Source organism: Pogonomyrmex barbatus, unplaced genomic scaffold (genome assembly GCF_055798465.1).
Source record: "Pogonomyrmex barbatus isolate J1 unplaced genomic scaffold, ASM5579846v1 scaffold20, whole genome shotgun sequence".
Lineage (NCBI taxonomy): Eukaryota > Metazoa > Arthropoda > Insecta > Hymenoptera > Formicidae > Pogonomyrmex > Pogonomyrmex barbatus.
The window spans coordinates 36,054-52,500 of NW_028297117.1; the positions used below are offsets into that span (position 1 = coordinate 36,054).

Below are 16,447 nucleotides of genomic sequence, written 5' to 3' on the forward strand. Positions count from 1 at the left end.
TCTCTCTCTCTCTCTCTCTCTCTCTCTCTCTCGTCCCGGCGCTTTCGCCGCTCGAAGGCGGACGCGGAGTTCAAGTTTTCAGTGGTGAATTCGTTTCCGAAACGATTTCACTAGCGAATTCGGGGCTAGCGCAAATCGGAGAAAGTACGAAGGGAAGATGAAAATCCGCTTTCATCGGAGGCGGAAGCTGCACCGATCGAAATTACAAGCTCGATGTGCCTGTATATATTGCGCCGCTGAAAGAAAAAGTCATCGCCATCGTCGGGCCAAAACCTCGCCGGCTGAACTTGGCGCGTTTCAACGCGATCGCCGCAGACGAACGGATCGATTATCACAAACGATACGCCATTAATATTAACGCTAATCATTATCGTCACATCTCATTGCGCAATGACTGTCGGAGCGACGATTTGCGTGAGAAGCTAAAAGACGCGAAGAACGAAATTGGCGATCATTCTACCCGATGAGCTTCTTTAGATGAATAAAACATTCATGCATGAAGGAAATTTATCCACCGTGCAGCAAAGTCGATGAACGACATAATGCAATAGTATTCTAAAAATAATTTTGTACGATGTAGTCCGACCATATAGAAATAATGTCAAATGACAGGCTGAATGTGGCGTTTATACAGGCATTAAAGTAGAGCGCCGAGAAGTTTCGAGAGAATATTTATAAAGAGTACAACATATGTAGAGACGCCTGCGAAAGACAAAGAACGTACAGCTGGCGACTTTTATCGCGCCACACACATACCTTTATCATGCACAGAGTCTCCGTTAAGATCACGAATCGTGACCGATTGTCGATAGTGATCACTCGAAAATGAATCGGGTAAACAATGATAAAGGATATTATCTTGCGATGAAAGAAAAAAAATGCTCCCGTGACTAAGCGTGTATATAACATCAAGTAAATGCATCAAGTAAAAGTTAAACGGCAGAGCATTTTCGACACATCGCTCAATTTCCTGATAGAGAAAATATTGCAGCCATAATTACATCGATTACGATGGAAAGAGAATAACTGCACATTAATTCCTTGCGGATTAAATTATTTTTGACAAATGAGCGAAAATAGAGTATTTTATCTTCCAATTAATCTAATCTGGCAGGTCAAATATGAATCACAATTTTGTAATTTCAGGGAATTAATAAAAATCCGAAAAATATAATTGTGTAAGAATATAAACAGGCTACTGACGTGTCCAGTTCGACACGAAATTACAAAAGATTGATAAAACACTTTAGAGACAGTTGCCACTAAATAAATTCCAAAAAACAAACGCTGATAAATTTTATACGTAGAAAATCGTAATTTGAAAAGTATAACGAATATTTTTTTGAGGCGAATTGTAATAACGCGCGGATATTTTCTGTTCTGTACACTGTAATAATGACGATAATAGAAATGTAAATATGCAGCTCCTTCAGCTGACAATTGTTAGCACAGTTAACTAACGCGTTACTTCGATTGATTCAATATTGTATCTTTAAAAAAAATGTTGGATTCGCTTTAGAAGGCTTTTTTATTCGTTTTTATTAAGCTTACATTTATGAAATAACGCGATCATTTTAATCTTAATCCCATTTTTCAGAATGTACCTTCATTCGCAAATTAACATTTGAAATTAAAGTCTAAAAGTAAATGTGAAAAGAGAGAAGAGAGAATGTTTCGGTCGGCGATATCGGTTTTTACACGTACGCGTCAAATAGATTTCTATCTAAATGAATTATAAAACTGTATTTAATGGTATTTGTGCAATTTTTATTCAGATAAATCGAAAGAAATAAAAATTTGTTAAGAATTAAAGAGACTCCCGGAGTTTCGAATGTTATTGACGTTAATTGCGTTATTAATGTACAATGTTAATTACGCATTAACGGTCGGCAAGGAGCGAGAAAAAAAAATTTGTTGTGTAACGGTAAGAATGCTTAATTTTTCACTGTGATCGCTGATGCGAGTGGAATACTATCTAACATCTAACGGCTGCTTTGCGCGATCAATCTCGTTCTATTAATAACCGCCGGCGCCCAGAAAGAAGAAAAAAAATCGAAAATCGCGTTTCCGAGAACCGACGAGTCACGCATGAATCCAGCGTAAGGGCTGTAATACATGGAAAAATAGCAGTAAGACTCGGGCACTAAATAAGGTTAGTAATACATAGAAAAATGTAAGTAATAAAACTTAAACAATAAGCAAGTTAATAGCAATCATAGTCAAAAATTTAAAAATGATCATCTTTCGATATTTGACCTGGTTTTCGATAATTTTCAACTTGATCGTCCAATTTGCTTATTGCTGAAGTCTTAGGGTGCCTTCACATTAGGTAAAAGCAAACAGAATTTGTCGGATCCAAAATTAGCAGAAAAGCAAAGTATTATAGCAAAAAATATAATTTCTGATTAGCTTTAACAAATTCCATTTTTACGCGTTGCGCTTTTCTATTCATAATGTGAATGCACCCTTACGTTTTTCTATGTGCCATCAACTTGATCACAGTCGAGATTTTTAAAATGACAGTCACGTCTTTGACTACTTTCGGCTGTGATTGGTTGATTCACTTACTGCTTACGTTGCTCTGTGCGCCATGGTATTAACTCCCTCGGAGAGAACGAGTGATAGAGGGTAAAGTTAGGTCATCCCCTGAGACTTTCAAGGCCGCGCGGAAAAGACAGAACAGAAATAGAGTTTACTTCATGGAGAACTGCATCGCGTCAGAGTGGAAGAACGTTGCCTTTCCCCTTTCGTATTTTCAGAGTCAACCACAAAGGTCATTATCCTGCAATCAGTAACTCGTCCCATGTAGACGTCACATATGCAGAAATAAATACCTTAGATTTTTTTACGAAGAATAATGACCAATCCAATCCTCCATAGAAAAATAAGAAAATCGCTTTTCACGGAATTTAAAACGATCTTTCAATCATTCTTGCAAGATGTCTGCTCAAACTCAAAAAACCCAAAAACCCGAAAAAATTTCCTGAGAATTTTTTAATTTTCAAGACATTTTATTGAAAATTTCGATTAAAATGTAAAAGTATTTTTAAATGTACCTTGCAAATAAATATATATTTATTACGTATATTATGCTATATTTATTATGTAAAGTCCTTAATATTTTCCATTCGTATAAATCATATAAAATAGAATTAAGTATCACGAGTTTCAATAATAAATTTGCAAAATTTTGAAATTATAAAAAACTCTAAAATAATAAATATTATATGTTGCATAAAATTTTCAAATTTTATTTTTAAAAGCAAATTTTTAAAAACAAACAAAAAATTATATAATGCATAAAAATGGTAAAATTATATTATATAAAAAATTCAACATTTACAAAACTATTAAAATACATATCTATTTTCATTAAATAAAATTGCATATAACATGAAATCGTTATTTTTAATACTGGAGTCATAAAATCCTATGCTCCGATGTTTGGAGTGAATGGGCCTGCTGTTATCATTTCAACAATTCGGTAAAATTTCGATTAATATAAAGACAAAATATTAGAAAAAGCAACTTCAAAAAATTTCCTAATTTTCCATAAAATCCCCTGATTTTTCAAGGCACAAACAAAAATTCCCTGAGATTTCAGATTTTTCTAGGTAGTAGACATCCTGTTATTTGCACATATGATTACTAAAAGAAACCAGTTTTGATGCTGTCTATAGGAGAAACATGTAGAAGTAAAAATTTAATGATAGAGAGTCGAAACATCATGACAGTCAATCTTCGGAAAACTTGTTCAATCAAATCATAAACACTGCAAAAAATGGTGAGAGAATGATATACGGAGACAGATTATTAATCATGTTATTCGCACGTGTTATCCGTTCTTTTCCTTTCTCGCGTACGATTACCACAGCGAACGGAGTTCAATACTTCATGACATTTTTTTCTGCAATCGCACAGTCGATTATCGCGAGCCCAGCGAGCGGCTCGACGCGAGAGCGATAATTCGTTTTCAAGACACGTACGTACACATATGTATGTAATATAGAGGCTGCGTGCAACCGCGGGAGAGAAGAGCGGATTCGATCCATTCACGGCCAACTTCCTGCTGCCGCAGCGACCTAACCTAGGCGTGCCGGATGGTGATTGAGAGATTCGTGATCGAGTGGCCGAGTCATCGACCCGGGAGGAAGTCCCGGTTATCGTTCACACCCAAGATTCCCGTCGCGGTGATCCCGACGTCAAGTCGGTCGAGTGCCGGGCGGGGGTCGCCGGGACGTGACGCATCGCGCTCTGCCGTCGCGGGGAAAAATCTTGCAGAATCCGGATACGGGCGGCGACTACCCAACTAGGTTGCGGCGCATGCTCGACGTACGTACGTTACGTATGGACCAAGAGACGCGACACCCTCGTCGCGCCGAAACGCGCGCGTCTTCGCGCGCACTGGAGACGTTCGCGACCGCCGCGCGCTTAACCTCGCCGGGAACAGGCGTGACGCGTGGTGCGAGCGGGTGACGAGCGCGCGGCGGGTTAAACGCTGAACAAACAAAACGAAATGATCATCGCGGCCGCACGAGCGTGACTGAGCGGCGCGCGGATTCCGACCGACCGGCGAGCGCTCGTTTTGAAGTTGGCCGCGCCACGTGATTGGCCGGATTCGCTTCTGCTCGCGCGAGTGCGTTGAACGCGCTCGCGCCGCCGTGCAGGAGGGATTGCGCGAACGAGGAAAACTAAGTTCCTCGATAAGTCGAGGAAGTCGTTCTCTTCATTTGATCACTCGACGTGAACAACCCCGAGAGAGAGAGAGAGAGCTGACGATAAGATTGTGGATGTCGCGTTGCGCTTCGACATCGAGACTGGCAAATATGAAATTAAAAAGTAATACTGAATCTTATAGAATTTTCACGTGATACGTGAGAGCATTAATATGCCGCATGTATTTATCGAGATATCCGCATCTTGATAAATGCGCTTAACTTCATGCGTCAAGGCGTCAATGATCCCGTGAATATATTCGATATTTAAAAATTTGAAAGTTTAGAGAGTCTGTAAATCTATAGAGAATTATTAATTATTTGTATCATTAAAATTAAATATAAATCTAGATAAAAAAACTAGTATGATATTACAGTAGATGGAATGAAGATTTATAATATTTATAAAGTATTTTAATATATAAAAATAAATACATCTATATAAAATTCATATTTTGCAATAAAATTTTTTGTTATGCTGCGACAGTTATACACATATATATATATATATATATATATATATATATATATATATATAATTATATATATATATATAAATTATTTTCAGATCATAATGTTATTTTTATGATAACGTAAAGTATCTTTTTGAGTAAATGTTGCTAATTTTATTCAGATTTCTATTTCGTTTTCTTATTTTATGATTAAATATGACTATCATCTGAACACATCATGAGAAATACAATCTTGCATTGTATGATTAATAATAATAAAATAAAACTGTAATCAAATTTATATACATCAATCTATCTGAATATACAATTACAAATTTATAATAGAAAATTATGAAAAGCATTCAAAAGATTCTGATATTCCTAGCAACAATGGCTATATTCAGCAAAGAGAGCAATTTTGCAAGATTTTGCTATAAGAATCTCTAACATGATTGATTGTTGTAAAATTCTTTAATATCTCATTGGATCTAAATGTATAAAGATCAATCATATTCAAAAATTTCATAACAGTTGCAAAGCTGCTTTTTCCGTTGAATGCAGCCAATGTTAAAATTTAAAAGAAAATCATGTTCCAAAAACCGTTGGAATGTATACATATTAAAGATTCGTAAGCGTCTGCGCAATGCGGCGAAAACGGCGACGTTACGTGACGAGACTTGACGTGAGAAGAATTAGATCAAGGATATTGTGTCGTTACAATAACCACTTCGTGATATATCGTCTTCAATCGTATATCGCATGGCTTTTTGTAATTACTCGCATGGGGTGTATTGTCGTTTCACTCTACTCCAATATTATATGTCAATTTTTGTTCTCTCTATGATGACTTACCATTAAATAAAGATGGGTAATATTTTCTAAATAAGGATAAATGCAAAAGTTTTACCCTCATCAATATAATGAATTTTAGAAAGATTGAAGATTATAAAATATATCTTGCGTGTAATAGTAGGTCAAATACAAAACTTTACTTAGTCACCCTCTTAATATTTATTTTTAAATATATATAAATATTTAAAAATATGTAAATAAAATAAAATATATGTGCCATTTTTTATTTATATATTTAAAAATATTCTAATCGAGATTTTCCTAGCATCCTTTTAAAACCTGTGCAAATTTTGTATGTCGCTTTTTAACCGTATGAAATAATTGTTGAATTTAAAATTGATTTATGTTTGGTGGTGGGCGATAGTCCTTTGATATTTCGTGGCGAAATAATCGTGGCTGGTAAAAGGAATTCTGAATAGCATTATCGCATTGTGCGATCGTCGGGGGTAAACAAGCGAATACGAAACGCAGGTGGGGTATCCGACATTTTCAGGGTACACCGCGAGAGCGCCTGGAAGATATTCCTTGAGAAAGTAATGCTCTTTGTAGGATGATCTAATGGACGGCTACGATTCCTAAGGCGCGAAATGGCATCCGCAATCTTCATTCGCAAGATATTAAATTCCATTTATTAATATATGGACTAGTGAAAGTACACTTTTGATACTTCACGCTTTATTTTATATCTAAACGTTTCGCGATACTTTCCTAAGTAGATTTTATGATCCGCGTGAGCAATCCGCAGAATTTTTCGATCAAATTTTCTCTAACTTTGTATATTATAATTGTAAAATTTAATTTGGCTTAGTGAATATATTATTAAACTATATATAACTAATGATTTATATATATAAAATTATACGAATGAATGAAATATATCAAATTGTTCCGTATGAGAGATGTGGAAAAATGTGGAAGCGGAAGAACGATATCTCGGAAGCAATTACATTATTTCCATTAAATAGTTCAATCTTGAAAATCATCTTATCTCTCATTCGATGAAAATGTATCATTACCATAATTAAAATAGTTGAAATTGACTTTTTTGCTGTTGCTAAAAAAATGCCATGTAAAAGTCGCGAGATGTCTTCGCAATTAAGATGCAAATAATCGAATGAAACCGTTAACCGTTAACAAATGTACAAGTGTTTTCTATGTTCGATGCTGCGGTATCGTGAAGTACGTTTGATTTCCTCGTTTCTTTCCAACCGATGAGAAAAGTGGCGTCGCAAATCGGTCGGAGAAACAACAGGATAACAAAGACGATTGAATAGTGCAATTAAACGACAAACTTGCGAACACTTTCTACATCGGGTGCGACGAAAGGTTGAATGGAGAAATCACGAGCGATGTCAGAAAGAATGAGAGAATCGTCATGAGAACCGAGAAAGAAAGAAAGAAAGAAAGAAAGAAAGAAAAAAAAAAAAGAACTTCGTATCATTCTTTCTGGTCCGGTGAAATTTCACGTTTTGCACGGTTCAAGGAAAAGGTGAAGAAGCAACGCGTATGCAAAATAAAAACGAGAAAAGTGGAACAGTTAGAGGATGCATCATGTACGTTATGTACAACAATGCGATCTCGTGCGCGTCCCATCCTTGCGATTGTGAGAGGATTCTCATTATTATTTCGGGCGCAAAACGGAAAACAGTGATTAGTTGTGCAAATGGACAAACGGAACAGCCGCCGGTATGTAATAATACTACAACTAAATCCTACAACGAAATAGAAATAAGAGGAAGAAAGAAAAAAAGAACGAGGAGTTTTGATTGAAATATGCAAGTAGATTTGTCTCACAACGATAAAATCTGAATATTATATATAATATATAAAAGATTATTTTTCCACAGATAATTTTAAGAGCTCATATTAAAAAATTAATTTAGCTAATTATTAATTTGCATATCAATTATCGCGCATTAATTATTCAACGATTAAAATCCGTCAAGGTCGAATAAATCTTTTTTTTTTTATTTGCTACTACGAGATCTTCATATAATTGATTTTACGTAAATAATTAATGAATAATTATTAGCGGAAGAGAAATATATTTATTAACATTGATAAAAAACAGCTAAGCCACATAGGCACTTTCTTTTGATAATATGTGTATCTAATCCGCTTCGGAAACATCTTTTATTTTTCTATTAATTGCTATACTACCACTTCCCGACTTCTACTTTTATTTTAAAACTTTTATTTTAAAGTAGACCGCGTCATTAAACGCACATTTACCATAAATAAAATACATGCACGAGTGCAATTACTTTTACAAAGCGATGTGTAGAAACTTATTTATTATACGAGAAAACGGATATAATTCACGGATATAAAATCTATAACACGTCATATATCCTTATTTTATACGTACGTACGTGCGTTTATATATTTAATTAGTATATTTTAAAATTCTAATTATGATAAGAATGTATGTTCGCTACATCGAAATTTGAAATTTGATAAATAGATACGTAAAGAAAGATGGAGCGATGAAAGGCTCGATGATGGATAATACAGATAGAGAAAAAGAGAGAATACAGGATACTTTCGTGTACTAATTACTAAATAGACTGGTACATCTCTCAGATACGGTTCTCTCCCGTATTCGTCGATAGTCATAAGAACAGTCTGCCGACCTATCTGCGTAAATATCTTCCGCAAAGACCCGAGACGTTCCATAAAGGAATAAAGAGGAATGGAAAGCAATTAAAAATCGCGAGGATGTGTCTTTGTTAAATTATTGAGAAAAATGCACTCGACTCTGTGGAAAGAAAAAAAAAAAAGTGGAAATCGTTTAGAAAGTAGACCCGTGCGTGTACTTCATATAATCAATATGTATCCGAATAAAACGTGATATGGAAATTTCACGCCTGTATTCAAGGCTGTAATGTTTAAACGGGTCATGAATATAATATTGCGTGATATAGAATGCTGAATAATAAACATCCCGACAATAGCGACAATCTTGAAACAATTCACGTCGCGGAGAAAATGGCAATTACGCAAGTCAAATTGTCGCCATTAAATCGCAAATGTTATTTCACAGCGTACGACACGACGGTCGGGGTGTTACTTCTACGCGGTATCTAGAGCACGTAAATGAAAATGAACGCATTGCATCGTCTCAGGACTATGGAAAATCGGTAATCAACGACACGCGAGATGTCTCGTAGCGAAAACGGCCGCATCGTTTTTCGCTCATGCGAGAAAATCGTGCCGTTTCCCTCGCGGAATCTTTCGTGCGGTCGTCGTTCCTCGAAATTACGATAATTAATGGCACGCGTTTGCGACATCTGGATCTCTCGACTATGTCCTATCATAATCCGCCGCTTTTCCATTAGCAGAGTGAATTTCTACGCGAGAAATTGCGCGCGTTAAATTGTAGAATTACCCACCCGAACAAATGGCCATTGCCATTGTGCCGTACAGCATTGGATGCCGGTTTTCTGTTCGCCGACTTTGATTAGATTTATTCCGCTTGTTGAATTAACATCACGTTCCCGTGTACGATCGAATCTTGCCTCTGTTTCCGTTTCTTTCTGCTTCTTTCTTCAATCTGCTTGCGATTACGCTTTAATTGCGGCAATAACACAGCGCAATTAAACGGTAATTGCATATGTTAAACGCATCAATCAAAACCTTACTTCAATAATAAAAGGAAAGCACATTTCTGCGCGCACACACACACATACACATGATACACAGATTCAAGTTTTTTACTGAAGCGTTGAAAAGATCTTTATATTTTTATATTTTTATCCGGCGAAATATTCGCAAATTATTTCCGGCCTCTCCCGCTTCGCTTATATTCATTCTCGTTCAGCTTCCACACGTATATTCTAATCTACCAAAGAAAGTTACAAACATATCGATAAGGAAATTGAACATTGTACTTACTGAAGTAGTTAAGAGTCTCCCGGATCTGGTCCGGCGATAATTTCAAATCAACGTCCTCCGACTTGAGAACAGGCGCCGGAATGAACCAATCGGCGTTTTCGTATCCTGTAAATACAATGCGACACACAATGTAGAAACAATGTGGAACAATATCTAAAAATCTTTATTGATAATCTCGTACACAACACTATCATCATTATCATTACCATCATCATCATCATCATCATCATCATCATCATCATCATCATCATCATCATCATCATCATCGACGATCGCCGCGATCCGAATTCGCGCAATCTAGATTACTCGTCTGCTGAAACGGAGATTGCAAAAATGTGTTAAGCGCCTCGGTCTGCAAATTACGATAGAGCACACTAACGTGTGGCGGCGTATTATCGTGCTAATTAATGCGGTAATCGTATCCGTTCCAAAGACGAGTAACAAAAAAGCATTATAATTCACGCGGAGCGAAGCTAAATGTACTGTTGCTAATTGGCGGCAATTCAATCCCTCGCGCCTTCGCTTTGACGGGACACGCGATACGGGTCACACCATAGTCAAATTGATGGTTCACCATCTGGCACGTGCCACATTATCGCTCCTGGTTCAAGGCACTCGAGGAAAGATCACGCGAATCCCTACAATATTTTTTATACTTTCACACTTCTCTCATGCTCTCTTTCTTTGCAACATGCAATCGTACATAAACGTTTTTTTTTTCCCTTTACCTATTCCGATATTGTTAATTATATTTTTTTTTCTACGCCCGTGGAGTTATAATATATTGTTACGAGAGGCTTTCTCTGTTTTCGACATTTTGCAATTTCTTAATGTAACCTTTTAATATTGTAGAGTTCTATAAACCATCGTTTGCGAAACGCGGTTCTATATGGTTACCGGTCAGAGGCTTCTTCGATTAATTAGAACGCAGGAAATTCGATCGGGTGCACGTTGTGGTCTTCTCTACTTATATCGATCTTCGACATCCTAGTTTCTTGTCAAAAGAGAGTTCATTACATTAGAAGTGTGTTAATCGTACGTATAAAAAAAAATTAGTCTTAAATCAAAGCAAATATTCTTATATATAAATAGGAATATTTTTTTTATTTTAATATAATTTGAATTTAAAATAATTGAATTTAATTTAACTGAATTTGCAAATATTCCTTTTGCCTCGACTCAAGAATCTTCTATATGAAGATTACAATATTCTTGCTTATAGATGAGAGAGAATATTTATTTGATTTAAGGCTAATTTTTTTTCTATACAGATGAAGCTATGTCAATATTTCTCGGTTCGCGGGAATTACGTTTGCACAATACTCTGCAAAGCAACTACATATTTTTATTGTCTGATTTAATCGAAAAAAGACGCTGTTATAATTCATCGAAACAATCAAATTTATCCATCGGCAACCGATGGATTTGTCGATCAGATCAGATCTTATCGGCAAGCGTATTTTATCAGCGTCAATAAATCGTTTTGGAAATAATAATAAATTCGATATCTAAGATACAAATTGCGCGTGCAAAAGAAAAAAAAGACGAATCGAAAGGAATTCAAGGTTTCGCGAGCGGTCGTGCACTTTTTCGCTTTGGATTTGGCACGAACTTCTACCTCTCCACTCGCGTTTCTCGTTTTGCAAGTGAAAAAAAGGAAGCAGAAATGGAGCTCACCTTGGAACTGCGTTAAGGTATCGGCTCGGAGACGGTATCTCGGTATTTGCTCCTCCAGCAGGCTGATTATCTCGACTTCTGGCAGCTCCTCGCCACTGCACACATCTGCAACAAACAAGCGCAGCATCCATCGCATGACGTTACTAAGTGTGAAGGCGCGTTCATTATGCGCGCGCTATAAAGCGCCGTTCCGCTTCGAGCCGTGAGCATAATCGGGCGCGCGTGTTATGCGTCATCTCGCGACTCATCCCCCATACGCGTGCTCGACGTCAGGTGCGATGAGAACGTACGCATCGCGCGTATCCTCCCATTGCGAAGGAAAAAAAAAATTACGCCGTTCAACTCGCCGACTCGTTGCGCGTGAGTGCAAAAATTAGGATGATGACAGCGTGATCTAATAATAGCGTTGACGCAACGATTCACGCTTAAATAGCAGAAACGGACGAGTTGCGATAAGGCGGAATTGCATGCGCGCGAAATCCGTACCGTTTTCGTAGAAGTGGAGAAATAACGCAATAACGCGTGAAATGTGAAATTTCACGAAGTGACTTTGCATGCCAAATGCGCGCTTTTCGCGCTTGTCAATTACTATCTTCTGCATCACCGTGCAACATAGTAGTAGATGGTTATCGTGTCTCTTTCATCATTATTGCCAAGCTATTTTCTTACTGTGCGTTATATTGTACACTGTTGGAAAAAATGTGTTGAATTTAACATAAATCGCATGTCCCAAACGATCCATTCAAAATTTTGTGTTAATTTAACATAATATGGATGTGTTAAATAGTAACACCGACGCTATGTTAATATTTCAATAAAAAAGAAATGTACTCTTGATCTTAATTTGAAGTTAATTGTGTGTTACAATTAACATAATTTTTATGATAAAATAACATGTCGAGACGCGTCAAAATTCAAGACTGTGCCGAAACCACACAAAGAATAATAACAAGTCATCCCCACTCCTGTTATAGAGTAAAAGCAATATTTTTTTTTGTGTAAATTTTAACATATTGAATAAATACGTACGAATTGTGTTATGTTAACACATTTCTTAAATCATTTTAATAATTTTACATTTTATATTTGTTAAAGTCAGTTGACATAGTAGACATGTATTAAATTTACATAAATATGTAGGTTATTTAACACAAAAATTTTAACAAAGACCGATTTTAACACAAATACAAAATGTTTTTTACTGTATAAGCACGCTAAAATCTCTTCTGCCTGCGGTATAAGACAAGTATGCGTGACAAAAAGTTGCTTGCGGTACGGTAGGATGCGACGACGGGAGGAATAGGAGGAGGAAGAGGAGGAGGAGGGGGAGAAAGAGGAGAAGGAAAGATTTGTGCGGTTCACCGCAAACGAGGAGCCCTTCAACGGAGGACGAGTGCATAGCGCATCAACATGTTTCGCACGAAATGCATGCAGCTAGAAAGAACTCTGATCGCATTATACGATAAATCTTGACGACAGAATCTTGACAGACTTTTTGAAGATGCTAGATATCTCCTCAGAAAATTCAATAAAATGCCATCGTGACTCTTTTCGAAACTGAACTTCGTCATCAAATCTCGAATAAAATTTCAAAATCCATTCAACAATCTCCATACAGCGAACTTTTCAGTTATATTGCAGTAACATTGCTGCAATGTTGCTGCAATATAACTGCAAAATTTGTGTTGTGTAAGTCTTAATCTTGTATCAAAAATTGGAGAGACATGTAGAAATAAAAATCTTATGTTACCAGAGGCATAAATATCGGAATAAAAATAAGAGAGAAGACGTTTAGAAAATCAGGAATTTTCTATTGCAAAGAAAATACAAATTATATATTAGGTACAATAATATGCGCTGTCTATGACAGAGAGCGCAATACTATTATTCTCGATTATACTTTTAGAAATCAATATGTAACAAAAGCTGGCAATACATTTGTAACATCGAATACTTCTTACTATATACATGAGATATAGAGAAAAAGTTTTATAAAGAAAAGTATCATGATTTCATAAAAGTGATATCTTCAGTCAAGTCGCTATATTTATTATTATCTCATGCATGCACATGCATCATGTTAATATATCAAAATAACTCCTAAAAATACCTTCTATCGAAGCAAAACACCTCCTACTGTACCTACTGTAATTCGAAATGTCATCTTCATTTAGAAATTAGTACCTCGAATTTAGAGATATTCTGTGAAATTAAGAATGAACATTGACAGCTGAAGATTTTTTAATTAAAGTTAAAGATTGAGCAAGATCGAGCGACAAATTTTTTGTTATTTAAATTATTGCTTCAATTTTTTTTAAATCTAAATTCCACAGGTTGTGACGAGGAATTATCGCTAAAATTTCACCAAAGATGAAATAATGCGACGATGTCACATCGATGATATTCACAAGAAAGTAATAATTACTGACCTGGCATTGTACGCAATTCTTAAGAGATCCTCGCATAGCAGTCATATAGTAAGCGTAGCGCATCGCCGATCGAGAAAAATGACTTTTTCTCAGGAAATCGCGGCAACTCAGTCTATGCGGTGTCGATTCGACGCTATAACTACTGATGCTGACTGCATCGGGAAGCAACGTAAGTCTCGGTTTCTGTGAACTTTGTACCATTTGGGACGTTCTCCTCTCCCTCATTTTCGTGAGACAGAGATGACCGCGCGAGAGGAGTGTTGCGCTGCACGAATTTATCGCGAATTTAGCACATAATCGCGATGATGCCTCCTAGATTAGCTCTGCCATGCGGAGAAGACGATTGTTCGGCGCGCGAACACCGCGCTTTTCGTGAAAACGTATTTCTCAGATTCCATTAATGAGGAAGAAAAACAGTTAGATCGTCGCCGTCGGTTCTCAACGTCTTCGTAAGCATTGAATTGGTGGAAACCGGATCGCACGAGGCTTATACTCGTCGGATCTACATGTATTTGATGTTATGTTGCACGGATTGTGGCACGTCGAAGAGAAAGATAATTAGTTTTTAAAAAATGCGTAAATAAAATATTCTTGCGCGCGTGACTCAAAGGACGGTCGATCTCGGAATTCGAGCGAGTCGATTTTGATATACGATCGATGATTTACCAATTAAATTCTGCGATAAAAAAATTAATTTGGAATATTAAAATCATTTTATATGTTCATTGTGGCACAATTTCTGAGCAAATTTCATGTAAATTAAATAAATTTATATATAACGCGAAAGTTGTGCAATTGATCATAATTTTGTTTTATAAAATTATTTTGATATAAATTCGAATAATTTTATATCAATTATGTTTTATATCAGTCATGCTCTTGTATATTTCCTGCTCAATTATTATTTTATTAGTTCAAAGCGTTTAATCTTTTAAAGAAATTTCCTTCTGAAATTTAAAGATTTTCAGATTTTCCAGATATTTTTCTGTTCAAAATTTCGAATAAAACTAAAATTCTTAAGTGCAATTTTAAAATAAATGTATCTTATTGTGCATATTTTTATTGTTTTTCAATTACAAATAAAGTTTTAATGTTTGGATATAAGTACTCTGGCTTCATCGCTATATTGAGGACATAGAGTTTTCTTTCTTTGCGATCTCACAAGTCGCATGTAAATGTACACGATATACGTGGATGTATGTCATATTAATTATTAACTTTGTACGCTTCGCGAATAGCTGATGGTTTGTATTTATATATTTAAAAAGAAAAATTATTAAAAACTCGATGATAATTTTCTGACAGCGAAACTAAAATTAAAAATAAATTTTCAAACAATTTTCTGAGTCTAATAAAAATCCAGAAGATTCTCCAGAGGTTTTTAAGAATAAAGAAGAAATTCTCCTTTTGAGATTTTAGGTTTTCCAAGTTTCTGCAGAGAATAGAAACTTTGTAGAAAACTAAAATTATAAAAATATAAAGCAAATTATTTATAATAATCATAATTTTTTTTCTGTATTAATTATGAATGAATATTGTTAGAATAAGACTTTTATAACAATTAGTCTTCTTGCAGAAAAAAACTTTGTTTTAAATATAAAAATTTTCTTCTAATTAAAGAATATAAAAATAAAAATAAAGTAATAAGAAAATAAAAATGAACTTTTATTATTCTGTTCCATTTATCAGATATGTACGTATATGAATCAGATATGTATGATAAAGTTTATTCTTATTTTTTTTTTTATTATTCTTAAAATTTTTTTATTATTCTTGCGCATCTATGTTTCCTCAAATGTCTATTGTTTGCTAATTGTATATATGTAGGCATAAATATAAAATGCTCTCAGTCTATTGAACCTAAATAAGATTAATGATCGTTCAAATTAGACATCTCTGCAGAAATAGCATAAAAATAGTATGAATGCAGAACGTGTGCTGCCACATATTGGCAATCGCATGCAACACGAAGATATCTCAACGATACACTCGCTGAAGATAATACTCGCAGAAGATAACACCTGCTAAGTTGATACATAATATCTTTATCAACTGCGGATCGCATTCGTAATATCGATGAGTACTGAAGTAATTAAAATGTAATTACGGTTTTATATAACAATTATTATAATGTCAGAAATTAAACGACGGTTATGCATGGCCAGTACATTCAAGTAGAATATAAAAATAAAACGCACTGTAAAATATATATTATACTTGACATTTTACATGCAAATAATTTCATAACAAATTTGATTTACCAAATGATTTTTAACGCAAGTAAGCAATTACTTTGCACACGTATAATAAGCAACAACTATTACCAACTAATTATGGTAATAATTCATGATTAATTCATAAATGAAAAACCAATCGGTATCGAAAGATATTAATCTTTGATCCTTTGACCATCTTTTTTGCTTTTACA

At 35.3% G+C, this 16,447-nt stretch overlaps 1 protein-coding gene across 6 annotated transcripts in view; it reads right to left on the reverse strand.

The window, feature by feature from the left end:
- Positions 1-16,447, reverse strand: part of milt (trafficking kinesin-binding protein milt) — a 48,363-nt gene that overhangs the window by 25,765 nt on the left and 6,151 nt on the right. The window contains exons 1-3 of one of the 6 annotated variants that reach the window (XM_011631705.3): positions 14,020-14,160; positions 11,591-11,695; positions 9,914-10,018 (exon numbers count right to left, since the gene is read on the reverse strand). In XM_011631705.3, coding sequence (XP_011630007.2) covers positions 9,914-10,018; positions 11,591-11,695; positions 14,020-14,026 — 217 coding nt within the window. In that variant the 5' untranslated portion in view covers positions 14,027-14,160. Of the gene's footprint in view, positions 1-3,990; positions 4,544-9,913; positions 10,019-11,590; positions 11,696-14,019; positions 14,161-16,447 lie in introns of those variants that run through there. The other 5 variants (XM_011631702.3, XM_089077732.1, XM_089077731.1 and 2 more) reach the window with 5 other exon arrangements.